We start from the raw sequence: 27,751 nt of genomic DNA, 5'->3' as shown, positions 1-27,751 counted from the left end.
GGAAGGCCCCGGGAAGGCTCCGGAAAGGTTCCGGGCCTCGCCCCCCCGCCGGGGAGCCATGAGCCAAGGCGGCGGGGCCGGCGGTGAGAGCGGCGAGCCCGAGGCTAAGGTGCTGCACACCAAGCGGCTGTACCGGTGAGGAGCCCCGAGGGGAGGGGGATTGAGGGGGTTAAGGGGGGGTTTGAGGGGGTTGGGAGGGCACCGTGGGGGTCCCGGGGGGTTGAGGGGAGCGGGGGGGTGAGGGAGGATAGGGGGGAGCGGGGGGGATCAAGGAGGAGAGGGTTGAAGGGGGTCGAGGGGGTGTGGGGGGGTTGGGGGGGTATAGGGGGGCCAGGGGGGGTCTGGGGACAAGGGGGGGGTCCCGGGGATTGAGGTGGTGAGGGGGGATCAGGGGGACCGGGGGGGGTTAAAGAGACCGAGAGGGTTTGAAGGGGGCTGGGAGGGATAGGGGGGATGCCAGGGACCGGGGGGGTGAGGGGGAATCGGGGGGGGTCAAGAAGACTGAGAGGGTTGAAGGGGATCGGGGGGGTGAAGGGGATGGGGGGGGATCAAAGGGGCTGTGGGTGAGCAGGAGGAGTGGGTGGAATCAAGGGGACCCGAGGGGACCAGGGGGGACCACGGGGATCAGGAGGGTTGGGAGGAATTGAGGGGGCTGGGGGGGATCAGGGGTGTCAGGGGGGATCCCAGGAAGCAGGGGGGGTGGTAGGGAGTGGGTGAAATTAGGGGGAGTGGGGGAAATGAAGGGGATCGGGGGATCGAGGAGAGCAGGGAGGATCGGGGGGATCATAGGGATAAGGGGGGGATCAGGGGAAGGGGAGGGGAAAGGGGGAAATTGGGGAGGATCGGGGGGGAAGGGGCTGGGGGTGTGGGAAGGGCAAGGGAAAGGAGACTGGGGGGGGTAGGGGGGGTCTGGGGAAGGAGGTGGGGGAGGATCCCAGGCAAAAGAGGGGAAGGAAAAGGAAAAAAGGAGGTGGGGGAGAAGATGTGGGGAAGGGGATGCAGGGAAAATGCGAGGGGGTCAGGCAAAGGGGGCAGGGAGATGGGTCAGGACATTGGGGGGAGGAAGGAGTCGTGCAGGGTCCACGGGGATGGGGTAGGGGACGCGAGGATGCAGAAGGACGTGGGTAAGACTTGGGGACACCCAGGGAAAGGGGAGGCTGCGACAGGGCCCGTGTGGCACCGGTGGCACATGGGGGAAGGATTTTGGGGCTGGGAAGGCTCCTGCTGGAAGGAGGGCAAGGCTACGGCTGCTGCGAGCCCTGGTGACAAAAACACTCCTTGGGGCTCTGCTCCTGCTGCGTCTCCACGCCATGCAGGTGCTGTCAGGGCAAAATCCGGGCAGTTTTGGTCTCCCCAGCCCTGCAGGACCGAGGCACCGTGCCGAGGTGCTCCGTGGATGCCTTATTTTGGGACCACCCCCACCTCTTGCCCCCTTTTTCGCCGTTTCTCCGGTTGTGAAGCAGGCTGGCAGGCGAGCGGAGCAGTGACAGCGCGCCTTCCGAGCTGAGCGAGGTGCTGAAGGGAGATGTTTTTGGGCACAGCCCATTTGTTTTCGTCCTGCTGGCTTGCCCGGTGACATCGGGCCCGGCCTTTCACCTCTCCCAGCCTCATCACCCCCTTCTAAACTCGCTTCCCTCGGAGAAACCTGGAGAGACCCTTGACCGAAAACACAAAGCACAAGTGGCAGCTTGGAGGAGCTAAAATCCATTTCCTTGGCGTGCTTCGGACAGGTTTTTGGCGCTGGTTTTGGCCCTTTGAGGTTAGATTCCTTGAGCAGACGTGGGGCTGGTCCTCGGGGCATGAAGGAGGTCGTTTCCTTACGGCAGAATTGGCTGAGTGGTTTCTTACAGCAGCTCCTGGGGATCTCCATCTCCTTTGAGCCAGGAGTGTCGTGGTTTCGGCGCAGGGTTTATAAAATCTGCAGCAGCCACAAATTTCCTCGCTGTGGCTGATAGCTCTCCTAGCCAGCTGTCTACCTGAACCTTTGACAATTTTTCTCAATTTCAGCCCGAGAGTTGATGAGGTCAAGCAGTATCTCACTCTCCTTTACTTTGCGCTCCTTGCTGCGTGCCTCGGATCGGTTCCATTTAACTCTTCCCCGACGGATAATCCCGGAGTTTCACCTCAGATCGTGGCAGCTGGATCAATCTGGCTGCTGTTTCAATCTGCTTTTTTTATTTTAGGGCGACCAGGTATTTTTTTTTGACAGCGTTCTCTTGGCTTTGCCCTCCTCTCCTCGCCTGCCAGCCTTGTTCTGGGCAGTATTTGTGCACCGACACGTGCCAGGATCAAGCGAGCGGCTGCAGCTCCTCTCCCTGAGAAACCTCACGCTCCTCCAAGTCCGTGCCTCTTGGTGATGCATTAAATAAAGAAATACAGGACAAATAAAACTCTCTCTGCCATCTCGCCCTGTCCTGGAGCTGTAGGGACACACAGAAAGCGTTCCTTCCCACTGGGCATCCGATTCTTGCAAGTCACCTCCGGCCATTGCAGCCCCTGCCTCTGCCTCCTCCTGGAGTTTGTGCTAAGAAGAGCTTCTAGCATGGGGCATCCCTTGTGCCCTACAAGCACCCGCATCCTAAAAGAGAAACCTTGCTCCCTGTGGTTTTTGTGGCATCAAGTTTTTAGGATCCCATAAAAAAAAAAAATAGCAAAAGGGTCCGGTGGCTCCAAGTGCCCGCGTCTGGCTTTTGTGGGAAGTAATGTGTCGCTGTTGGACTCGAGGATCTTTTAACAGGGCTTCGTGGCACCTTTTTAGGTATTAAAAAAAAAAAAAGGAAATCACCGAGTTGTTTCCCACCTGGTGGTGTCAATGATGTGTGAGCTTGGGTCCAACCCCCAGCAGCCGCCAATTCTCTGTATGGTGAAGGCATTTTTACAGCTGTTCTGAAGACGGAGAGGCTACCTATTTTGGGAATAGATCATAGATTTCCTCTCCTTCTCTCTGGGAATCAAATGAATCAGCAGTTCCCCTTTCTTCTGGCCACCCTTCTGCATAGGAAGCGAAGCAGTTCCCCGGGCACGGCGCTGGTCGCTTCCTGCCACAGTGATTGCTGCAGGAGGTCTTTGGGAGGTGGCGATGGGACACGGAGCACAGGCTGCAGCAAGGATGGTGACTTTGGGGGAAGCTAGGGGTGTGTGGAGGTTTATTTTTCTTCTTTTTCCCCCGTCGATATGCCACGAGCTTGGACGAATGCTTCGTGGCTTTGTATTTAGCATCTTAACCTGCTAAAGAAAACGGATTCTCCTTGCTTGCCGTTCTCCCTTTGGAGAGCAGTGGGTTGTTAGAGTTTGCAGAGGATCTCCACGCCGCAGGAGAAAGATGTTAGTGAGCAGAAGGACATCCAGGTTAGGGGCAGGCTTCTGGGCCACTTGTACTCTGGTCTGGGTTTTCTCCGTGATTTTTTAGGAAGAAGTTGGTTCAGGTTGGTGTTCTGATCTCCCAAGTCTTCCCTACATTCCTCTCCTCCTGTCAGGTGCTGTGGTGTACTGAAAACAATCCCTCTGTTACCTGTCATCTAGAGATCTTTAAGACCTTTAATTAAGGAATCGTGGTAAAGAAGGAGAAGAAATTTTGGCAAATAAGTTGCTTTCTGTCATAGATGAATTGGTAAGGAAGCAGGAATTGGTGGAAGTTTGATTCGCCCTATCAAAGTAGCGATCGTTGGGAATTAATTCATTTTATAACAAATTAAATGTATGGTTCCATGCAGAGACTCCAGATCTCGTAAAATAACCTCAGACAACCCGTGCTGAAGCTCCTCTTTATGTTTTTATTACCTTGCAGAGCAGTGGTAGAGGCTGTTCATCGATTGGATCTCATCCTCGGTAATAAGGCAGCGTATCAAGAAGTGTTCAAGCCAGAGAACATCAGCTTGAGGAACAAGTAAGTTGGGCAGGGCGGTCATTTTTTTGTATTTCTCTGGAAAAACCCACATGAAGTAACACGTGGACGTCTTGAATCAACGGTTTTGCGGTGTGTTCACTTTGTGGTGCACCCACTGAGGACGGATTCCTCCAGGTTTTCGGAGCAGAGGCTAAATTTCAGGTATTTGAACAACACCTAGCCACAGAATCTCTGGCTGGGGGCTTTCCCAGGTGCCACTATAATACAAAAAAGCTGTTGGCTGGTGCCTTCCTTGTAATTATCTTAAAAAAAAAGAAGTGCGATGTAGAAACTTCGTGTTTGTATGTGATAAATCTTTTTTCGGGTTCAGAAGATACCTCGTGGGGTTGTCTTTTCTTTCTAGCCTGTGGCCATAGACAATTTTTTACACTGCTGCAGTTTAAGAAGCTGCTGATGGCCAGCTGAGCCGTGGTAACTGGTTAGGGGTGGGCTTTTCCAGATGTTCTTGTGTGGGAGCAGCACAAGCTGTACCATCACCCGATAGCCTAGCTCATCCATCGTAATTAATTCAGATTTTCTTGGTTTTGCTCATGTAGTGGCAGCTGTATTTGAAGCTGCTGTGGCTAAACACGAATTCTTTGCTGTCTCTCTCAGGCTGCGAGAGCTGTGTGTGAAGCTGATGTTCTTGCACCCAGTGGATTATGGAAGAAAAGCAGAAGAACTGCTCTGGAGGAAAGTTTACTATGAAGTTATCCAGCTCATTAAAACAAATAAGAAGGTAAGGATCTGTTGCTCTGGTATGAGAGAGTCTCTGGGCAGGCAGTGGGTCAGAGCAAGTTAAAGGTTTTATTTGCTTGGAGATGTTGTTATCTGAACGCTGGGCAGTCCTGAATTTTAGTTGTGGAGCTGATGTGCTTTTTGGCTAGCTGTGGGCAGGTAACTTCTAATGCTCTGCTGCGAGGGCTGCCACTCCAGAGTATATTCCAGCATCATTTACTTAATTTTTGGCTTCCCAGCTTCACAAAACACATTTTCCACGTAGAACGAGTGCCAGTGGTGGACTTAGGAGGCTTTGTCAGCGCTAGTTTATTTTTTTTTCCCCTTAGAATTGATCACTGGAAAATACAAAATATTCACGCTGTATTTTCCAATGCTCTGACCTGTCTCCTGGTGATCTGGTTGTCTGGATGTAATGACGGCGTGTTCTAACCAGACACCTTGATTTTACTTTTATTCTTTGTTGCTCCAAGTGTTTCTCCTTGGTGTCTACCCTCAGTAAATACTACTAGATAAAACACCGTTGAGCAAATGGAGGTGCAGAACTGTGCAAAACCAACAAAAGCTGAGTTGCCTGCTATTTTGCTTCATATAACTTGGGTTTCCAGCCTAAAATGTCATCGGGCTGCAGTGACAATCTTTTCACCTCTCTTCCCTCCAGCACATTCACAGCCGCAGCACTCTGGAGTGCGCGTACCGGACTCACTTAGTTGCTGGCATAGGATTTTACCAGCACCTTCTCCTCTACATTCAGTCTCACTATCAGCTGGAGCTGCAGTGCTGCATCGACTGGACGCATGTCACGGACCCTCTAATAGGTTGGTGCTCGGTGTTTAAGGCTGGATCCCAGACCGGTGGCTTCCCCTTGTGCTAATCCATCCTTGTTTCAGCACTCAAGGTGCCATCTTTTATGTTTCTGATTAGATTGGTGTCTGTTCCGAACAGCCTGTCCTGTTCTCCCTGTTCCCTTTTCCATAAAGCTTTTTATTTTTTTTTAATATTAAACTGTGGAAGCCAGAAGGGTTTCTAATAGCAAGAAAACCCTGTTAGAAAATCCCTTAGTAAACGTTTGGTGATGGCAAATTTGTATGGAATCATAGAATCGCAGAATGCGTTGGAAAGGACCTTAAAGATCATCTCCTTCCACACCCCCTTCCACTAGAGCAGGTTGCCCAAAGCCCCATCCAGCCTGGCCTTAAACACTTCCAGGGATTCCACAGCTTCTCTGGGCAACCTGCTGTGGTGCCTCACCACCTTCAGAGCAAATCAAAGAATTCACAGCTCAAGGCTGTGTATGGATTCGCATCCTAGATTATCTTGCAATACTTCGTTCATCTTTGCTCCTGGGTTGTGCTCAGTAACCTCAAGGTGCCTGTTTCCGTCTTAGGTGAGTCCAGCTGAGAAATGGATCGTCTGAATTTTGGGGAACTGAATTAGCAAGGGTTTAACTGGCGTTTTTCAAGCTAGCAGTGGGGAGGACAGCAGAAATCAGAGTTAGTACACCTTTAGCAGTAGAATGTTTCAGTTGCCGGGATCCTATTCTTAGCTTCTGGGAGATGATTGTATCATGATCAGCTTTGAAATGTCAGTTGATAAGGCAGATGTCCCTGGCAACTGTTGATTTTAGAAATGTATCTCAGCACGGCAGAATTAATAAATTTTCAAAATGCACGCTCTAGATCAGTTTATGCCCTGCGGTGTGATCGCATTTGAAAGGCTCCCGTGTTCAGGTTCCTTGATGTGTCTGGGCTCTATAATTAAAATGATGCAGCAGACAAATATGTAACTTCATAATTAAGATGGAACCTTGCGTGTCCAGGAGAGATAGATGTGGAAGAATCCTGCATGAACTCCAAATTGGGGTGGCGACAACTTGATTGTTATATAAAGGGAAATGAGAAGATTAAAAGGGAAAAGGAAAGGGAGGATAGATCCAGTAGCGTGTCTGGACGCAGCTTTCGAGGCCGTGTGGTGGTGTTGTGTGACTCAGTGCCTGTCGGTGAGTGGGAACCATTCCTCACGGGTCACTTGAGCCTCCAGATACCACTTCCACCCTTTTAAACCAAGCCAAGAGGAAAGCAGCTCAGGCTGCAGATTGGACCGAGCTGAAAATCTTCCTCTGGGGTTCCTGTTTGAGGGATTTTTCTCCTCAAGTAGAGACCTTGGCAACAGGAAGACTGAACCTAGACCACATCCGTGACACTGATTTTGCCCAGCAGCAGTAAATGAATTCTGGAGGGGAAGGGCAAACGCAGAACCTGTGCCCCTGAGCTCCAGCTGAACCCCCGGGCTGGGGAGAAGGTGCTGATGCGGGGATGGGAAACTGTGGCTTCCCACCTGCAGCCCCTCCCAGGGACTGAGCCACGTTTCACAGCTTAAATTAGGTCAGGTCAGCTGGCTGGAGCCTTCCCCTGTTGCTTTTGACACTTTCTACTACCTGAACTGTTTTTGTTTGTTTGCTTTTTTTCCCTGGAGGCAAATTCTCCCTGCCTCTAACACAGATTTGCTGTCCTGACTTCTTTTTTTCCACTTTTCTTCCTTTTTTTTTTTTTCTTTTGGCAATTCTGAATCCAAATGTCAGTCTTGATCTGGAGTTCGTTGCCACCTTCAGTGTCGGGGGGCTATGTCCATGCTGTGTGCTGTCGCCAGGTGCAGGCGTGCTCAGCCTTTTGTTCTGGCTTCCAGGGATTTGCGCCAGCTCCTATCCAAAGGCCTCATTAGCCATGCTAACAAAATCAGCCTCTGCAGGCCTTATTAGCTTGTGCTCAACGCTGTGTTAACACGGTCACGTGCCTCGTAGACAGGAATTGGCCTTTGTCCTCTCGTCTCGGTGCAGGCGTCGCCAGCTCTCTGTGGCGTACCTTTAAGGCAAAGCCTGAGCAGGCAGACATTTCGGTGACTGCTGGCGATGCCGTGGCACACGCTGCCCCTGATCAGCGGGGAGGAGGCGAGCATCAGTGCCTACATGGCACTTGTCACCTTTTTGGCAGCGAGGATGAGCCGCTGCTTGTCTGTAAGGAGCCCCAAACAGCCCACGGTGCAGTCTGAACGTGTGATTGTGGTTTTCAGCTGGTGAAATGTTGGGGTCTGAGGCAGGGGTGTGGGCTGCTGGCGTGTCTTTCCAGCTGCCTGTGCCCAGCGGTGTGTGTGACTTTCGTATTTTGCCTGTAGGCTGCAAGAAACCCGTGTCTGCATCGGAGAAGGAGATGGAGTGGGCACAGATGGCATGTCACAGATGCCTGGTTTATCTCGGAGATCTAGGTAAGAGCAGCAGCATCTTTCAGGGTAACCTTTAATACGTTAAAACTGGTGCCTGTGCAGCACTGAGTCCGTGACCGTAAGTCACCAGTTACTAGCAGGTGCTGGTTTCCCTTGCACACATTCATCACTGAAGGGTGAAATCGTCACGGATAACTGCTGCAGATTGCAGGAGCTTTTGTGTGTGTGTGTGCCAGTAGCTGAGAGTTTTGCGTTTAGCAAACAGCTGCATCCCTGAACGTTAAGGAACGGAATCCTTTGCTTTCAGTCATGTTGCTTGGATGGTGTGAAGGAAACTCAAAGCGGGCTGATTTCACAGTTGAGGCTTGCTTGAAAGTTGCCTCGCTGTCGTGAGAAGTGTGACTGCAAATCAGGTTTGTTAAGCATTATTGTGAATTAATCCAGAGTGATGGGCCACGGCAAAGCCCAGGGTTCTTTGTCATCGTGTCTGGCTGTGTGTCATCCTTTGGGTAGCAGACCTGGCTGTCCCACAGTCACCTCCTGAAGCGTGTGGTAAGCGTGTCAACTTCTCGCTTGATGGTGACCGTGTGGGTGTGAAAGCAGTGAGCAAACATGTAATGGTGTGAAAAACAGCTAGCTGACGTGTGTCATGGGTAAATGTGCTTGGCACGCAGCAGCAGCCTTCAAGCTCTTGAAACCTGTGTGAATCAGCTCGGAAATGCACTGCAAATAAATGTTTCCTGGGGGTGGTGAGAGTGCCATACCTGGCTGGTGGGAGACAGACATGCTCACCTCTTCACTGTGCTGTCCCCTAAGGTTTCCAAAATGCCTACTTTTGTGTCTGCGATCCACCACTGCCACCCAAATACAATTTAGCCACAGCCAAGTGTTTTGTGTTTTATTGTCTTGCTTTAGATTTCACACTGTGCCGTAGTAGAACATAGTCTGGTTGAGGTACTGGGAAATGGAGCACAACACGGAGTTATTCAAGGAGAAATTAATCAGCACTTAGCACGTGGAGGAGAAGAAATTCTTCTTTTTGCTTACATGCTACCACAGGCGTGGAGGGATGGTTTCTGATTTGCAGTGTGTGGTTTTCTTTCAGCTCGCTATCAGAACGAACTGGCAGGAGTGGACACAGAGTTGCTGGCTGAGCGGTTTTACTATCAAGCCCTTTCTGTTGCACCGCAAATTGGTGAGTTGAGTTACATTTTGGTCATTAACATCACTTTTCCCTAACCTGAAAACGGTGGTAGTGGTTTTTGTTCAGGTTTACATCCTGCTGCTGAGAGAGGAGTGGTTTTATTCCCTAGTTAAAATCACTTCCTTTTCTGAGAAACTCTCTCTTGCTGACAAGCCAAACAGAGGAGATAGAGCAAAGGTTGTCTCCCCGCATGGCCTCAGCTTACTCATCTGAGAAGGTCAAACTCCATGGATGTGGTAAAATTGGGTTTGTCTGGCTGAGGGAAAATCCAGCTGCCCATTGCCAGAAGCAGAGCGTTATTGCTCCTCTCTGTGCCTTGCCACTGCCACCTCTAACCCAAAATCTCATGTGTTCCTGTCTCTTTTAGAAGGAACTACTTTACGAGAACACGTTGTGGCAAGAGTTGGGAGCCTGTCTTATCTCAAAAAGGATGTTCCAAAGAGATCTGCCCTCTGTGCTGTCTTTGCAGGATTCTTGCTGAGGTGTTTGTTCAGTCTGATCCCCAATACCAATAACTGACCAACGTTTATGTAGCGCAGTGAGGTGGGACAGAACTCTTCAATGCTGACAAGATGTTGTCTAAGGCAAGAGGAATACAGTATGACAGAGTCACGGTCTTGTCATTATTAATACAGAGGTGGAGGAGGAGTTGTTTGCTCTGCTTACACAGCTAGCCGGCAGGAAGGTGCGGAGGACCAAAAGCACCATAAAGCCAAAAAAAAAAAAAAGTGGTGAAAGAATCGAGTAGTCCAGTTCTTTGTACTGCAGCTTTTTAGCATTGTTGATGCCACCTGTTTTCGCTCTCACATGAAACAGAGTGAGGAAGAAAGGCTTTGCTTTCTAGCAGGGCCTTTGGAGGATCTAAGTTAATTCCATTGCCCCTCTCTTTCATTACAGGCATGCCTTTTAATCAGCTGGGGACATTGGCTGGGAGCAAATACTACAACGTGGAAGCCACCTATTGCTATTTACGCTGGTGAGTGTCCATGAGGATCTTGGCTTTCTGGGCAAAGAATCAGTGCTCTGTGGTTGCTGGTGCCAGATTCTTTTCTCCTTTACTTTGACCACTAAACAAACACACAGGGCAGTGTTTCAGCTGAGCCCCTATGCCTGGGCTAGAGAGCTGTGTCTGAAGGGGTGTGGAAGTGCTGAGTGAGGCACCCAGCACAGTGAGGTGGAGGGAATTAAGATATCTGAACATGGCCTTAAGGCACAAATTTAAAAAAGGTGTGGAAACATTGCAGACAGAGCCGTGATGCAGCCTGGAGTGGGATTTGCAGATCTCAGGGGGAGTTTAGTTCCTTAGCTGTACCCATCTTCATGTTTAGATGCCTGAATAACTCTCTAGGGAAGTAAAGCCATAGAACGTGAGCAACCTTGTGGCAAAGTAACTCCTGATGTGTTTTATTTCCATATCTCAGTATCCAGTCTGAAGTGTCCTTCGAAGGTGCCTATGGGAACCTGAAGCGTCTGTACGACAAAGCAGCCAAAATGTATCACCAGCTGAAGAAATGTGAAACCAGGAAGCTGTCTCCCAGCAAGAAACGGTAGGAGGGCAAGGAAAAGGAGAGGGGTGCGGGCTGAGGGTTTGCAGTCACACCAATATCCTATTCTGGGGCAGGAGCAATGTCTTTCTGGGAAATGGGAACTGCTGGGTCACCCATTTGAGGCAGCAAGTGTCAAAATTTGGGGAGCCCCAGTTTAGATCCCATTCCAGGTCTCTCAGGTCACGATCTTAGGAGAGAATATGAAGGCTCTCTGGGTATAGATGTTGAGGTGAGGTATTTCTCCCTCTCCCCTGGAGCTGGTGGCTGTACAGGAGCATCAAGACATGGGTGAAAAGCAGAAATACGTAAACTAACCATTTTTCTGCAGTTTCCTCAGGATGTAGTTATCAATCGAGACCTGATTTAGCTATTGGTACAGCTCTGTTAGCCTTTTCCATCTCAGCGATGGATACCTGCAGGAGGGTACCTGCTTGACAGTGTTTTCTTCGCAATCTTTTTAGGTGCAAAGACATTAAGAGGTTGCTGGTGAGCTTTATGTACCTGCAGAGCCTTTTGCAACCAAAGAGCAGGTAAGGTCATGACAGATTCTATCTTCCATTAATAATTCACCGTAGCAGGCATTCAGAAGTGGAAGAGGCTGTTCCCTGCAGGATAACGGTGCCTGTGCTGAAGCTTTTTGCCAAAAGGTCCAAGCTTTATGTAGTCTTTTTCTGCTGGGAGGTTTTCAGGTGATTCTAAATTCACCTCTTGAAATAAAGCAGGCGTTTTAAAGGGCTAATACACAGACTGCAATTAAATTCATCATGGAATAGTGTAGTTTGGAGGAGACTTTCTAGAGGTTCAGTCTTTTCCCCAAAGTAGGGTCTGCTGTAACGATAGATTCAAATGTGAAATTAGGTGAGGTTGCTCTGAGCCTCAACCAGTTGAGTTTTCAGTGAATCTGAGGACAAAGATTTCACACCTCTCTGGTTCCCCTTCCAGTCTTTCACCACCTTTACCATGGAGGGATTTTTATTTTCCTTCACTGCAACTTGTGCCTGTTGCTTCCCTTCTTTTTGCTGTGCACCATGGAGAAGAGTCCTCTGGCTGAGGCCCTTAAACCCACCTATTTGGCACCTGAACACAAAGTTTATACTTCCCTAAGCCTTCTCTTCTTCAAACTGAACAAACTCAGTTCTCTATCTCTCTTCTCATACATCCTGTGCTGTGTTACACAGTACTCCAGATACCATTTCACGAGTGCCAAACAGAGAAGAATAATGATTACGTTCAGTGTGCTGGCTGTGCCCTTGCTGATGCAGCCCAGCATGGGGTTAGCATTCAAATATTGACTGATACCAGACAATACCTTTGGGCCTGGGACTCGACGTGTGAGTCCACCTGCTGACCCCATCCCACCCCGTGTTTTTTCTGGTGACCCATCTCTTTGCAAGGACGTGCCCTAGTTATAGTTTATCTTTAATTTATCAGCCTTGGAGAGGAAAATGTAATCTGATTCATCCCATTTGCTTCTCATACCTGTGGTTGCCTGCGTTATGTTCCCCTTTGCTTTATCATTCCCAGGGCAAAGGATCGCCGAACTGTAGCTTCTGCCAGATCTGGTCATTCTCCGCGCAGCCATTGCCAGGAGTTTGGGTCTTGAATAATAATTCTTGTTAATTTTTTCTTCCCGTTAAGCTCTCTGGATTCCGAGCTGACATCACTCTGCCAGTCTGTACTGGAGGATTTCAACCTGTGCTTGTTCTACCTGCCTTCTCCTCCTAACCTGAGCTCAACCAGCGAAGATGAAGAAGAGTATGAGAGCGGCTACTCCTTCCTTCCCGATCTCCTGATCTTCCGCATGGTGATCATCTGCTTTATGAGTGTTCACAGCCTCAAGAGGGCAGGTAACCAGTGCCTTCAGCCATTCGGAAATCAAGTGATCTGATAACAATCAGCAGTCCAATTAGTCAGAAGAAGTCTTAGTGGGCGCTCGTGTTTTGGGCTAGCGGTCAGTCTCCTCTGCCTCATTAAGCTGTCTCCTTGCAGGTTCGAAGCAGTACAGTGCAGCCATTGCTTTCACGCTGGCCCTCTTCTCTCACCTGATAAATCACGTCAATATGCGGCTGCAGGCAGAGCTGGAAGAAGGGGAAAATCCAGTCCCAGCCTTTCAGAATGATGGCACAGGTAAGAAGACGGAGATGGAACTAAGCTGGCTCTCCCCACTTGCATGAAAATAAGGGGGTGGCTTTTCCTTTCCTTTCCTAAATCTCCTGGACGTGGGTTTTGTCGCATCGTGCCTGAGTGGTGCTAGAAACATCTTGATTTTTGACTGCTGGGCTGAAATCCACGAAGACGGGTAATTTGGGGAGACAGTCTCCACTTCGATGCTCTCAGCGAGTAGCAGAATCATCATAGGATAGAAGGGTCGCTTGCTTTCTTGAAAGGAGTTATGGTTTTGTGTCTTTTGACAGCTTGTTCATCATCTATTTACCCCAGTCTGTGCTGCTTATGTTCTGTCTTTGTTCACTGTTATTTACTGGACTCTTTTTCTCTTCCATTGAGATGATCTCAGGTAAAACACCTGGGCAGAGCAGTTTGTAGGGGAGGCTGGCCCTACTCTTCACGCCTCATCTCTGTTCAGACAAAAGCAGGTCTGTAGCTGCTGGTGGAGCCTGTTGAGCAGAAAAGAAAACCACTTAATCTTTCCCCTCCAAACGGTCAATTTGTACCATTTCACAGAATGCAAGGCTGGACTTTTCCTGGCCAAAAGCAACAGTGAACGACTCCTCCCCTGCCTGGGTTTTGAAGCTGGCAGGGTGACAGAGGGCTGCTGGAAAGGCTCGGGGCGTGTTGGTGGAGGAAAGGGATGAGGTCAACTCAGTCTGGTTATGAGGTGGGGAGGCTGGTTTCATCGGGGTGACTGGCACACGCTCCTGGCCTGCTAGGTGGGTCACTTGGCTCTCAGATTTTAGAAAGCCGGGGAGAAAATTTCAGATTCAGCTGCGTGTTCTGTGCTGGTTTGGCAGCGTTCAGCATTGAGGCTGCCTGATAACGGAGCAGCACAGCTCGGGCTGTAGGAATCCAGGCTTCTCGAGTCTTTCCGGCTGCCCTTTTCGTGTCTGAGTCATTCTCTCAGGGTTGTCATTACTTCTCTTTCTGGTGAAAGACAATAATAGAAGCGACGGCTGAAATTTATGCTGCTGGTTCCCCTGGCTCGGGGCCGGCAAGCAGCTTGTGTGACACATCGGTGCTTTTCTAACTTGTGGCCTCATTTGAAATGTCTGCAGATGACCAGGAGCCGCGGGAGCCTTTGAACTCGATTGAGAAAGAAGCCGAAGCTGAGTTGGCCAATCACCAGCCCAAAGAGGAACAGCGGAAGAATGACTGCAAGAAAAGCAAGAAATACTCTCGCCTCTCCTGTTTGCGTCGCCGTCGCCACCCCCAGAAGGTGGATGAGAGCGACCTGAGTGAGGGCTTTGACTCTGACTCCAGCCAGGGCTCTACAAAGGGCAGCGATGGCTCAGAAAGTGGCTCAGAGAAGAGTGACGAGGAAGCAGAAGCTGCTTTTGATGTGGAGACGGACTCTGACATGAACAGCCAAGAATCTCGGTCTGACTTGGAGGACATGGAAGATGAGCCGGGTGAGGAGGGAAGCAGCCGAGGCAAAAGTGGGCCCAAAGAGGCCTTAAAAAACTGTGTAGATGGCAGTGGGCTTGGGGACTCTAAGATCCCGAGCATCTCTAAAACTGAGACCCCAGATTCGGCAGTGAATGGACCCGTTTCCCTGAGCACTAACGACGCGAGCATAGCCAGTAACCTCCAAGCCATGTCCACCCAGCTGTTTCAGACCAAACGCTGCTTTCGCTTGGCTCCCACTTTCAGCAACATCCTTCTGAAACCAAACTGTGAGCCAGCTGTCTTAAAGGATGGGCTGGACAACAAGCCATGCGTCAACGGAGATCTGGAGAAACCCAGCTTGGCAGAGCAAGGTAAGGACGTTGGAAATGTGTTGTGCTTCTGTGTGGAGGGCTGCGAGCTCGGAGCAGTCTGTTTGCTAAAATCCACCCCCTTCTATCCTGCAAATTCTCCTTTGGGCAGGTGTGGATGAGCTGATTGCCCACGTACCGTACAAATCTGGGGCTGGGTGTTTCCTGGAGGAGCTTTGCTCCTTGCCTGACATCTGGGATCCCATGCAAGCGAGCAAAGGAGACACCTGCAGCCAGCCAGCGTTAGCTGTTGTTCTGCTCAGCAGGCAGAATAATAATTCCAGCCAGGTGCTGAGCACCTCTGATGTAGTACCGGGGATAATTCCAGCAGGGATTAGCAGTCTGGATTATCTTCCTCTTCCCCACGTGAAATCTCTGTAATCAGATCCTTCCCAGTGCAGACGCAGTCGAGGAAGTTTTCTACGAGCCATCATGTCACCAAAACTGTTGTGGCTTGTCTGGAAGACGTGTCCTAGGTGCGTGCAAGAGGAGTTTGAGGTCACTTTCTGTGACCCTCTGAAGGCTTCCACGCTGAATTCAGTGCTGAACCAAACTGCAGATGCACAGCAGGTGGAGCTGTGATTTCTCTGTCACCACACCATTTATGCAACTGAGTAATGCTCTGGGAAAGAACAGCTTGGAAGGGAGATCTGATGCACTACAGGGCGTTGTTTGTGTTTCAGATAAAACCACATGGGCCTGTTCAGTCTTGTTTGTCGTTCCTCCCCGCTTCCCTGGAGCAAGGAAACATTTCTGCATCGTGCTGCCAGACTCAATGGGCCTGATTCAGGCTCTGCCTGGGTTAGGATTTGAAGGGGAAGCGTTAGATCATGGGTGCAATTTGTGACTCCCAGCTTGGCTCTGGAGCCACTTGAAAGAGTTTGGGGGAAAGAAAGAAACAAAAGGGGGTTGGTCTGTTTAACGTTTTCCTTTATATATTCAGTGGGCTATGCAGAAGCTGCAGATCCAGGAATGTATCTGAATCGTGTGGCCCTGTTGCCTTTATAGATGCAGAAAGTGAGAGGTTGAATGAATCCCTGTGCTTTTTGGCTTGGAGCTCCCCTTCCCTCAGCTGCGCTGTTTCAAAACCGGGGCTAGTTCACGGTTTTAACGCTCTGTTGGGGGTGGTTTCTGGATAAATTGCTTCCTCCCTTTTGATTCTGAGCATTTATTGAATGATAATCGCTGTGCTCATGGACAGAAGTGACTGTGCAATTAAAATAAGGGACTGGAGTAGCACACAGCCGATCCCACGCTTGCTGCTACCTTGACCTCAGGTCGCTCGTGTAGCTGGCCTGATGTTGTCATCGAGGGATGTTGCTGTGCCCTGGATGCTGACTTTGAGATCCTCAGGTCTGTGGAATGACAAAAGGGCAAAACGTACTCAATATTGAAGTTCTCGTGGTCCCCTGGCTCGTAAAATAATGCTGTTTTCTGCTCTTGTGTAGCCCAAAGCTGGGTGCACGTTGACCCACCTGGTGGTCTCTGTTCTGTGCAGTGAACGATGCCGTCCTCGTGCTGGCACGTGCTGTTCCCCCCTGCTCTGTTGCAGAGTCTCAGAGGCTGCTGCAGAGGGTTAAGACTTCCGTCAGGTTTTCACAGAGCCATCTTAGCAATCTTCCATCGCTGAGGAATAAAGTGCAACAGCAAGACACTCAGCAACAGCACAGGGGGCAGAGAACTGGCTTTGTCAGGATATGCAGAGGCACTGACAAGTTCCACTTGACTCTTCCAGCTCAGCACTGTTCTCACACCTATAAAGTTTGGTTTCTCGGGAGGTTTAATGCCTGCCATCATCTCGTTTTCCCTTTTATTTTTCCAGACGATGTGTCCGACTCTGAGGAAAGCATTTCAAGTAACAAATCCTGCAGGAACGAGCGATCCCTTCAGGAGAAGCTAGAGATCGTGACCAACGAGGGGCTGCTTCTCACCGTCAAGGTGTTCCTGGACTGGCTGAGGACAAACACAGACCTCATCATCATGTGTGCTCAGGTGGGAACTGGGCTCGGTGTTTGCTCCAGGGCTGTGTCTGTTCAGATCCCCTGGGCTGGGCTGGGGCTGCTAAGGGCTTAATGAAACTGTTGGCCCAGTCCTGGACGGGAGGTGAGGTTCCACACCCCACCAGCTGAATTAAGATCATCGTGGCCTCAAAAAGCGTCGTGAAGTTTATGTTTTTAAAGCATTTTGAGGTCTGCGAAAGAGAATGGGAAGCCCACGTGGCCTGGTTACTGCATACATCTGTCCTGACGATTTCTGTGGCCTTTTGTGTTTTGTTCTGCAGAGCTCTCAGAGCCTGTGGAACAGGCTGTCTGTGCTCCTGAACCTTCTGCCTTCTGCTGCAGACCTGCAGGAATCAGGTAGGGGAGAAGGAAAGGGCAACGCAGTGTTTCAGCAAGCCTCGGTGATTTTTCTGTTTCCAGTAGCAGTTTGCTTTAAGCCCAATGCAAAGTGACTTCTTCCATGTGTTATTTTCTTATTTAAACACCGCTCCAGTTAAATACTGTCCTATAGACTTCAGCTCCATTAATCCATGATTTAGGGCTGCCTATAACCAAAACTCTCACACCTGTGTGCATGAAGTCCTTGTGTGGCCAACCCGATTGGAATCAAGACCATAAGTGAGGGTCTGATTCCATCGTGGCAATCATGGAAATCAGTTTTCAGCCTTTGGATGCTCACGATGTGCCCTGCACCTCAGCCTAAAAACCCACGTGGGTGTTAAGAAGCATAGTTTCGAGGGATGCTTCTCTTTTGGAAGGGATGGGCAAGCTGACCCTCCAAACTACAGCTTTTCGGACCAGAGAGGTTGTTTGGAGCAGTTACTCTTCGTGCTGTGGGTGGCCTTTTTGTTAACAGCATTCCTCCCCCAGCACATGTTCACAGTACCTATGTAATTACAAACCTCCGCCCTTGTTCACCGTGCATTATGTGCCTTAGAGCATTTTTCCTCTGTCTCTGCATCAGTTGTTTCAATCAGCATATGTTGGTGTGCTTCTCCTCCCTCCTTCCCAGGACTGGACCTTTGTAATGAAGTCAAGGACATGCTGAGCGGCGCCGAGCTGCCAGACCTGCACACCAACTTGCTGCTCCCAGAAGATGTGGCCCTGCGAAATCTGCCCCCTCTGAAAAATGCACACAAGAGGTTTAACTTCGAGCAGGACCGACCGATTTTCTCAGCAGTGGAGGAGGTGAGTCAGGGTAAATCCCGAATCTTGGCACGAACTGCATTTGCCTTTCTGGAAGTGCAGCTTATCTTAGCTGTGCAGGTGAAGATCTAGTTATTTTTATCACCAAAACAGGCCCCAGAGTGACTCAAACCCTTGAGTCTGAGTTCATGTTGTTATTGGTGGTTGCTGAAGTCATCTGTGTCCAAAAATCCAGCGTGCTTTCCCTCCCCTTCTCTGTCAGAATCATTATGAAAGGAAGCACAGTCACATGCCAGCCTTGCTGCATGCAATCTCCTGACCTCTCAGTCTGGACAGAAGAGTTTTGTCTCTGCCCTGCCTTGGATGAAAGGGTCGGAGTTGCAGGATACATCCTGTGATCCTACACAAGAAAAAGCAGAAGTTGGTGAAATGTTGTGTTTTGTGGCGCTGCGTGCCCTCGCAGAGCACTTCTGTCTGTCTCCCCAAATGTAAAGGACCAAGGTGATAATTTAGGGGTGGTGTAGCTGTCTTCAGAAAGAAAACAACAAACAACTGGTCTTCTGTTTTGCATTGCTGGACCCGTCTGCTTCCTTCGGGGTGGGGAATATGCTAACATCTTAACCCCACGCTGTTAAATCGCAGCCCGGCTGGGTGAGGTCCTGAATGTCCTCTCAACCTGCTGGGGCAGCTGGAGCAAAGAACATCAACGTCACGTCCCACGTGAGCTCACCTTTTGCTGCCTTCTGCCAGCAGCGCAACAAACAAAGAGTAGTGCCTGCCCCAAAACAAGTGTAGAGGTTGTAGTTTCATTTGATTTCTTCTCCCAGCTCGAGCAGAGGTTTCTGAGGGAAAGCCTGTGGATGTTTTCTGGAGCTTTTTTGAGCTGAGGAAACCCAGGCTGCAAACACCAAACACTTCTCAGCTTTCTGGCCAACTGTAGACTTTTCCTGCAGCCCTCGCCACATGTCCCTCTATTCAGCAGCACGTTTTCATCAGAAATGTTTCCTCTGAGGGTTGTTTTCTGCTTCTTTGCAGTCTGTTGTTCGGATTTGCTGCATTCGGAGCTTTGGCCACTTCATTACCCGCTTGCAGGGCAGCATCCTGCAGTTCAACTCAGAGCTTGGGATCTTCATCAGCATAGCACAGTCAGAGCAAGACAACTTGCTGCACCAGGCCCAAGCCCAGTTTCACATGGTGAGTTGGCAGAGGTGGGCTCATTCTCAATGCTTGCCACAATTCCCTACATCATTCCTATTAAATTGGAACTATAATCAAACAGATTTGGGGTTGGAGTTGGAAGTTTTGCTCCTGTTACCCTCCAAAACCTACTCAGGTGTCCCCTTTTCACCCTGTTTCTGCAAGTGGCTGCTTGTGTCAGCTCGTGTTTCCTGCTAATTGATTTGGAAGTTTGTTTTTGTAACTAGGCTGCAGAGGAAGCTCGTCGGAACAGGCTCATGAGAGATATGGCTCAGCTTCGATTGCAGGTAGGAGACCTTTGGTTGCTGGCTAAACCCTGGCAGAGTGATGCCCCTGAAATGTCTGAAATTGGGAAGGGAAGGGGGAGATCTCCCTCCATTTTTCCCATTCCATGCAGAATTAAAAAGTTTTCTCTGCAAAAGAGAGCTGTGATGGGTGGGATGGAACCGACCACTTCCAGCTCTCTGCTTCCTGCACAGCTTCTCTGTGCTGGAAGGTTGGGAGGGCCGGATGGAGCACCGTGAGGGGAATTTTGCCTCCTTCCATCGTTTGTTTCAGCAAAATGTTAAAGCAAGTCTCTCTGTGTTTCAGCTGGAGGTTTCTCAGCTGGAGGGAAGTCTCCAGCAGCCCAAAGCACAGTCAGCCATGTCTCCTTACCTTGTCCCGGACACCCAGGCCCTCTGCCAGCACCTGGCTGTCGTCAAGCAGCTGGCCACCAGCGGGAGGTTCATAATCATCATCCCTCGAATAGGTACGGGAGCTCTGCTTCGTGTCACGCTGCTTTCCACCCTGCTTCTGCTGTCCTTTAGAACGGCTGCAGCAGCTGAACCACGGTTTCTACGTGTCCCTTTTGGGGCCTGTTTGTGGCTCATGCTTGGGATCTAACGTGGTGTATCAAAAAAAATAATAATAAATAAAGAGAGAGAGGCCCTGTTCACCCTCCCCTTCGCATCCTGTCCCAATCCTGTCCCAGAAACTGCTGCTGTGTAGGGACAGTTCTGTGGGATGATAAATTCCTGACGCATCTGGATGAGTTTGCTAAGGCAGATGTCTCTGTTTCTTTTTTTTTTCTGTTAGTGATCGATGGCTTAGACTTCCTGAAAAAGGATAACGCAGGTGCTCGGGACAGCATCCGGTATCTGGAGGCAGAATTTAAAAAGGGAAACAGGTGAGAATGGGAGAGGGAGGCGCGCTCTGCCCTTGGTTTTGTAACGGGGGTATTTTGGGATGGAAGGAAGCATCAGAGATGGGAGCAAGCTGTGCATCCCTTAGAGCAGAGTGAGGAGTGGGCCGAGGGAATGCCAGGCCTCAGGAATGTGCTTGGCAAGAGGGGAGGTGGGGAAATAACAGCTTTGGCAGCTGGTTCTCCAGATGGGCTTGTAGTTGCTGCTTGGCCATGAAATGTGGCTGCTTCCGAGGAGCGGAGTCGCAGCTCTTCAGCAGCATTGCTCAGGTTTGCTGCAGCAGGACAAACAGCAGCACTTCTGCAAAGACAAAGTGCACCTTCAAGGCTTGTGTCAGGGCTGGCAGCCTTGGAAACACTTGTGGGATCTGTGAAGTGCACCCAGTGGCAGTGATGAGAGGGGGGAGGCGGTCTGAGGGGCTTCACAGGGGGTTTCTGGAGCCATCCTTTAGGTATTAGTCTGGCTGATAAAAGGCAGCGTTGCCAGAGGTGCCTGGGGACCCTGACAGATCTGTTGTAGGGCACTGACTGCAGTCTGTGTGACAGTCTCAGTGTGAGCTCAGTGACTCTGATCTTTCCGTAGGTACATTCGTTGCCAGAAAGATGTCGGGAAGAGCTTCGAGAGGCATAAATTGAAGAGACAGGATTTAGACGCCTGGTAAGATGACAGCATCTGGAGATGTCTGAGCCCGATTCCAGCAGGCAGGTGGTTCTGGAGGGAAGTGTTAGCGCTGGGACCAGTCATACAGCTTGCTTGGTTTGATATTCTGTGTGGGTGACAGTCAAATTCCCCAGAGAGGGTGGGGAGGGCGTCCTTCTGTGCATCGTGTGCGGCACCAAACGCTTCTGGCCCTAAAAAGGGTCCCAGAAAAGCCCTCAACAGGCAGCAGAGAAACAGCCCTGCTTTCAGTGCATCATCCTAAGAATATTTGAAACTGTTTGCACAAACAAGTGGTCTCCCCTCTTTCTCTTTTCTTTGCATCTGCGTGGCAGGAATCTCTATAAAATCCTGGACAGCTGCAAACAGCTGACGGTGTCCCAAGGGAACGGAGAGGACGACACCACGGGAATGGTCACCATCATCACAGGCTTTCAGCTGGAAGACCCAAGCACGCTCTCAGCACCCATGCAGGTCAGTAACTCCGTGCTGAGCTCAGCCCTCCTGCTTCCTAGCAGGATTAAAATCTGGTTGGGTTGGCAAGAGGGTTTTTTTTTTAACGTTTTCTGCAGTGAGTAAAAAGTCCTGGATTTCCCAAATTTAGTTGGAAGCTCTTGGTCCCCGCACATATTTCCTTGAAGGCCCCTCGATCCAGCATGCTGTAGTGGTGCAAAGTAATCCTGGGGGAGGAGAGAGAAGTGATTTGTGTGTCTGTACAGGCCTTTAATGCCAGAGAAACTTGATCATGAAGGAGAGCTGGGCCTTCTAGCCGTGGCCGAGAATCTCCAGGTTGTGAAGGGCAAGAAAAAAAATAACCTGTCGTGTCTGTTTGCTTGCAGTCTGCCATCCAGGCAGCCACCAGCGCCAGCGTGGAAATAAAAAACGTTCTGGAGTTCTACAAGCAGTGGAAAGAGATGGGCTGATGTTCAGAAGGGCATCGGGTTGGTGTACCTTTCTCTCCCCCTCTCGGAACGTGCAGCGTCTGAACAAAGGAAACAAACATCCAGGCGACACTCAGCCACGAAGCAGCAGCAGCAGCAGCAACGACAATAAGAAAAATACCTTCAAAAATTAAAAAAAAAAAAAGAAGAAAATAATAAAAAAAAAATCAAATAATCTGATTCGGCACGCACACGGACACCCGCCACCTGCACCCCAACCAGACGGCTGCACATCTCTGACGGCGCCAACTGCTCTGAGAAGAGAGAGGCACCTCGGCACGGCCGAGGCAGAGCTCTGCCCTTCTCCCAGTCGGCAGGGACGGGCGAGAGACGGGCAGTCATCCATTTTTTCCCCCCTTCCTTCCCCACCAAAAGCTTGCTTGGTCAGCTGAAATGGGCAGGCGGCTTCAAAGCGTGGACTCGACTTAAACGGAACCGAACCAGCAGAGCAGACACGGAGCCCCCCTTGCTTGGCAAAGAAGATCCAAAGAGTGTTGAGCTTTTGCTTGGCAATCTGGTGACAGGAAAACGTACTTTTTTTTTCTCTTTTTTCCCCTTTGAATTAATTATTTTTCAAGGATTTTTTTTTTCCTTTTCAATTCTTAGTTTTTTCTATCTATAAATAATATTAAAAAAAAAAAAAAAAGAAGTGGAGTTCCTTTGGGGTTCTGGATACTCTTCCAATGTCAGAGAGAAAAGGAGACAATGATGCTATTTAAAAGGGGGGGGAAAAAAGCTCTTAATATAATTTTTTTGTTTTTTGGAACAAGCATATTTATTTCCTTTCCCTGTCCCCATGGAGCGGGCTCAGTGCAAAGCGATGTTGGCCTGCGAGAAGAGCGCTGCGCCCGTGGGCTTGGTGCACATCCTTGCTTCCTCGACGAGCTGCACACTTCACGAGCAGTAAGGGATCGACCAGGCTGCTCGAGAGAGGTGAAAAGGACTCTTCCCTTGTCTTTTTTCTCCTTTTTCCCCCTTCCCCGCTCCCTCCCGCTTCTTTGCTTCCAGCCTCAGGCCTTGGAGGAAAGGAGTGGAGTCCAGCAGAGTTGCTGGAAGAGGAAGAACCACGCAGGATTCAAGCCCCAGTGAGGCTCAACCACTCGGTTGGAATGCAGAGACTGAGATGGATCGAACCAGCAGACATCAACAGTCCCAATGCCTCTTTTTTTTTTCCTTTTTTTCCTTTTTTTTTCCCTTTTTTTAAACCTTGCAGTGAGGCGTTAACGGAGGAAGCAGGATCTCAAAGCCATTCTCTATTCTGCTGGCTGTTCTGACACCACTGCTGCTACGTCCTGCTAGAGAGGGTGGCAGAACTGGAGTGGTCGTCGTGTTCCCCCCCTCCTCGCATCCCTCCGGGGCAGCTCACAAACTCTCCAGTGCTTTTAGCATCCCGCAAAGAAGGGAAGCTGCTCCACGGCTGGATGCTGGAAGATCAAAACTCCCCGCCTGACCTTTCGAGGGCCCTTTCAGCCCTCCGTCCATCTCCAGCATCTCCAGCAACCTGCGTTTGATGGCCCGCCACGTGCTGATGCCTGGAAATGAAGACACGGGTTGCTCCCAAGACAGCTTGAGTGGTGGGAGACGGGGCTGCAGGGCCTCTTGGTAATTCATCTGTGGCGACGGGATGGAGATCCAGCTGTCTCTGCCCACGTGAGCTAACAGCAGCTATGCAAGTCAAAACCACTAGTCCTCTCCGCTCGGTTGTTTTTCACGTGGGCCAGCCAGAAGCTGCTACAAAAGCCTTCCTCCCGCCATGCGTTGTACTGGAGTTGGCAGGATGTTCCTTGTTTTCAGGTAAAAAAAAAAAAAAGAAAAAAAAAAAAAAAAAGAAAAAAAAAGGAAACATAGCACAAGTCCCAGCTGCTTCGTTTGTCTTGCAATTTGTGTTCCCTTTGCAGCATGCAGCCTGGTAGCACAGCAGGGAGAGATGCCAAGCTTTAAATTACGCCCGGAGCTGGCCCCAGCAGGGCCACGCACTCGAGGAAAGGCGAGGGGAGAGGGGAGAGGGACAGCGTTTCCCCGCTGATTTTTTTCCTTTTGCAGCTTCTCCCCAACCCTGCGGGGCTTTCCTTGGCTAAACCAAGGAACCACCACCAGTCAGAGACTCCGGCTCTTCCTGGGCACGGTTAAGAGATCTCAGGCGGGCCGTGAAGCTGATCGCTCCTCCCGTGCTCCCAATGTTTTTTTTTTTCTTTATTTTGAAGCCTTTTGTCTAGCTTTTTTTAATTGATGGGGATGGGAGAAGAAAAGAGAAGCCCCCTGTGGGACTGGGAGCGATGTGGTGTGGTGGAGAGCAGAGCCCCCCTCCCCTCTGGGGGCCTGGAGAGTGCTGAAATGCCCTCCTTGTTCACTAGGGGCCTGGCTCCGTGGGATTTTTATTTTTTTTCCCCTTTTTTTTTTTTTTTTTTTTTTTTTCCCCTGCTGCTGAAGAAAACCATCCTCCTCCCCGCTGCGGGGCAGAAGGGGCTGCAGCCTGCACCTCCCTGGTGGAGCCCGGCTGGGGTTGCAGTCCCCAGGCTCAACTCTCCTTCCCTTCTTGGCACCTAGTGCCAAGTGTGGAGGGTTTCGGGGGGGTGTTGCTGCTCTGAAAGCCAGAGGCTGAGGTTTGGAGACGTTTTTCAGCTTTGCCCTGGGCTCAGTGCTCCCTTGGCTGGAGCTGGAGGAGGGGGAAACGCAAATAAAGCAGTGCCCAAAAGGGAATTCCCCTCGTGCTGGCGGTGAGAGCGTCTTGGTTCTTCCTGGAGCTGCTGGGGGGGGACAGGAGCAGGGCTGGGGGTCAGGGCTGGAGCTGTCCCCTAAAAAATTGGCCTTTTCTGTAACACGAGGACGTTGCTGAGCTGCACCAAACCCTCTTACGAAGCCCCAGGGCATGATCAGAGGGATTTTTTCTGAAAGGCAGCGAGGCTGTGCCCCCGTTCTCCTCATCCACATCCCCCAGAGCCTGCCCTGCTCTCCGGAGGGGTTGTTTTAACATAACCCCAATGGTTTTTTTTCCACCTGGAGAGGAAGAAAAGGCCCCAGCCCTTCAAAGGGACATCTTAAAAACTGCCAAACAGCCTGAGGGGAGGTGGCAAGCTGCCCGAGGCTCAGCTTGCCACCTTTAAGGTCAGATTAAGGGAAGATGCTGAGCCCAGGACCCCTGCCCCGTGGTTTCCCCACAGCCTTCCTTGGTGCCAGCCTGGCTCAGCTAGGCAGCCCTCGAGCCTTGCAAAATCCCCTTCTGGTGCCCTGCTCAGCCACACGGTGCTATTCCCCTGGCCCCGAGCTTTTTAGGACTGGCTCCGAGCTTGCCCCATCACCCCCTCCATGCTGGGAAGCAGAGCAAAAAACTAAGAGGGGAAAAAAAAAGGTAATTTGCGGGCTAAAAGCGCTGTTTTTACTGTGTTTTCACGGGCTGTGCCAAGCGCCTCTTCCTGTCCTTCCCATCCTTGGATGCCACCTGCAACGCCGCGGATTTTTGGCTCTTTTTCCCTTCTGAACATCCAGCAGAACTGCCCCGGGGATGGGAGGAGGAAATAGGGTGGGCAAAAATTGGGGTGGCTGCAAGAATGAGCGAGGGGGGAGGGCTGGAGCCGCGTGCCGCGGGTCCTGCCTCTGGCTGCGAGGCACGAGGCAGCGTCTCCCCTTCCAGCCTCCTTTTTGGAGCCCAGACGAAGCCCAGGCTGTGGATTTGTGCCCGGGTTGCTCTTGCTGGGGGGCTGAGGGCACCTCCAGCCGGGACGAGGAGCTCGGGGGCTCTCACGGCGTGTGTCTGGATCCGGACACGGCGGCTGGCTCAATAAAACACACGACGTTTGTACCCCTCGTTCTGTCGTCATTCCCAGCCCGCGTTTCTCCTCTAATTACCTGGATTCTGAGCTGGGTCCGTTTTAATGCACAAATCAACTCTCAGACACGATTTCCTAACCAAGCTTTGAGCTTTTCAGAAGGGAACGACTGCCCAAAGCCTTGCCACCTCTACCCCATTTCAATTTATTGACTCAGTGCCATGATTTGGCTCATTTTGGGTGAGATGTGAGGAGTTCCTTCCTTATCTCTAAAGCAAGGACATTATTTCCTTTGCTCCTTTCGCTTTTACCCCCTGCTTCCCTCCTTTGGGATGACTTTGCCCTCTTGCTTGGGTGCCTGTAGGAGCATCCCTGACCCCAGCAACGTTGGCACAGGGAAATAACCACGGGGTTTACCGGGTGGTTCCTCAGCTTTGTTGTCCAAGCAGGCAGGGGGAGGCAGGTTTATTTGAGGTGCCTTAAAAAACCTCGATTCCAGGGGCAAAGCTGGTGAGGACGCTTGTAGTCGGGCCCTGAGGGACAATGCCAGGCACTGGGGAAGCTGGGGGAGGTTTTTTGGGGGGGAAGAAGAAAGCTGGGGCATCTCCCAACCCCTGTATTCAGGGTTCCTGTAAATATTCCCTGTTCATGGTGCTGGGGGGGCTGTGGTTGTGCTGCCTGCCCTGCTCACAACCCCCCTGCACCTCTCTTTGCGCATCGCTGCCGAGGGTGTGTGGCTGGCACGGCCCAGCCTCGCCCCGGAGTCACCAGCTGGAGGCTTTGCTCCCGAAAAAAAGGCACCGTGCACGGGACCGGGGGGGGGCCCGATTACTCACCCCCACCCCATCAGATCCGGCCTTAACGAAGCGCTGGCTCATTAAGGAATCGCTGCCCTTCACACCTCCCATGCCTGGGATCAAGCAGCTTTAAATTAAGCTGAATTAACGCTGGGGCTGCTCATCGCCGGGGACGAGGCCGGTCAATGCTCAGCCCCGCAGGTGCTGGGAGAGCGAGGAAGAGGCTGGGAGCCTTCAGCCTCACGGGGGGGGGGGACACGGAGAAGCCTCCCCCCCACCCCTAGACTAGGAAGGAGCCGGCTGCACGGTGTGAGCCTTTATTTCTTTCCACAATTAATGAAGGGGAGCATTAACGAAGGGTGGCCCGGGGCACGGCACCCACGGGACCGCGGTGGAGCTGGGGGGGGGTTAAACGGGGCCGTAGAAGCGCCGGTAAGCCTCCTGGAAGCCGATGTGGTCGGCCAGCTCATCGCAGTCGGGGTTCAGCTCGCACACCTCGCGCTTGGCCTCCAGCGGGTTCCAGGCGGGTGCAGCTCCGTAGACGCTGCTGGGGACGGATGGGGGCACGCAGAGAGGGTTGGGGAGGGGCAGAAGGCACCCAGGGAAAGGACCTGGCAGCAGGGCCCCTCCCCAGAAATGGGATTTCATCGCGCGGCCTGGGTGGGGAGCGAGGGTTACCTGTCATAGACGTAATTCCTCTTGTGTCTCCGTGCCATCTCGGCGCTGGCGCGTTTGGAGATGAAGGCTACGGGGACAGAGCAGGGGATGAGGAAGGGTTGGGTCCTCCCCAGCCCCGTCCCCATCCCCGGGGTGTCAGGGCCGTGTCTGGCCACGGGCACCACGGGCACTCACCTTCAGAGCTGGGCGACTCGTCGGCGCTGACGGAGTGCTCGGGGGCTGCAGGGGAAGGGTTGAGGTGCTCAATACCCCCCGGTTTGCGCCCCCACCAGCTGCCCCCTCGCCCTGCTCCCAGCCCAGTCCCTCACCCGGACCCCCAAAAAGCTAACAAAAGGATCCAGGCTCCTGAGCCCTGTCCCTGCACCACGCCACCCACCCCAAAGCTCAGGAAACCTCTCCCTGAGCCCCTCTGCTCCCCCCAGCTCACGGTGTAGGTCCCCTCCCCGCAGCCCGGCACCCCCCTAAAACTCCCCATACCCCTGCGGCAGAGGCCGAGGGTCAGGAGGGCCAGCAGGAGCAGCAGGACGAGGGCCTTCATGGTGCCCGGCCGTGCAGCACTGCGCTCGCTGCAGCCCCCAGTCCTCGAGCAGCTTTATAGGGCGCCGTCAAGGAGGGGCCCCACAGCCCCGCCAGGGCTATTTCCAGCGCATCCGCTGGGGCTGGGAGCTGCCGGCACAGGCGGCAATTGTGGTTTTGGGGTGAACTCAGTTCCCCTGCGAGCGGCCGGAGCCCGCAGGGAGGGAAACACGGCCCCGGGCCAGCAGAGAGCGGCCGGTGCCCACGGCCGGTGCCCGCCTGGCAGCACCGAGTCTCCGACCCCTAACGGGATGGGAGATGGAGCACCGGGTGCAAATTCCTTGC

The 27,751-nt window shown here is 51.6% G+C and overlaps 2 protein-coding genes across 2 annotated transcripts; one reads left to right on the top strand and one right to left on the bottom strand.

Moving 5' to 3' along the window:
- On the top strand, positions 1 to 22,215 carry SMG5 (SMG5 nonsense mediated mRNA decay factor). Its single transcript, XM_032204602.1, has 22 exons — positions 1 to 135; positions 3,788 to 3,886; positions 4,502 to 4,625; positions 5,286 to 5,442; positions 7,796 to 7,885; positions 8,949 to 9,038; positions 9,945 to 10,023; positions 10,469 to 10,594; positions 11,056 to 11,124; positions 12,233 to 12,441; positions 12,584 to 12,721; positions 13,825 to 14,526; positions 16,346 to 16,515; positions 16,805 to 16,880; positions 17,536 to 17,711; positions 18,705 to 18,863; positions 19,094 to 19,153; positions 19,458 to 19,617; positions 19,944 to 20,034; positions 20,633 to 20,707; positions 21,043 to 21,181; positions 21,547 to 22,215. The coding sequence occupies exons 1-22, from the start codon at positions 59 to 61 to the stop codon at positions 21,628 to 21,630; spliced, it is 3,150 nt and encodes a 1,049-aa protein (XP_032060493.1). The 5' UTR covers positions 1 to 58; the 3' UTR covers positions 21,631 to 22,215.
- A 4,405-nt stretch (positions 22,216 to 26,620) lies between these two features.
- BGLAP (bone gamma-carboxyglutamate protein) lies at positions 26,621 to 27,428 on the bottom strand. The gene is made up of 4 exons (XM_032204308.1): positions 27,368 to 27,428; positions 27,065 to 27,109; positions 26,891 to 26,957; positions 26,621 to 26,756 (listed from the first exon to the last, which is right to left on the bottom strand). Exons 1-4 carry the CDS (start codon positions 27,426 to 27,428, stop codon positions 26,621 to 26,623), a joined length of 309 nt encoding a protein of 102 aa, XP_032060199.1.
- Positions 27,429 to 27,751: the final 323 nt, after the last annotated feature.

This window comes from Aythya fuligula, chromosome 28, assembly GCF_009819795.1.
Source record: "Aythya fuligula isolate bAytFul2 chromosome 28, bAytFul2.pri, whole genome shotgun sequence".
Classification (NCBI taxonomy): domain Eukaryota; kingdom Metazoa; phylum Chordata; class Aves; order Anseriformes; family Anatidae; genus Aythya; species Aythya fuligula.
This window is presented reverse-complemented; position numbering and strand designations above follow the sequence as displayed.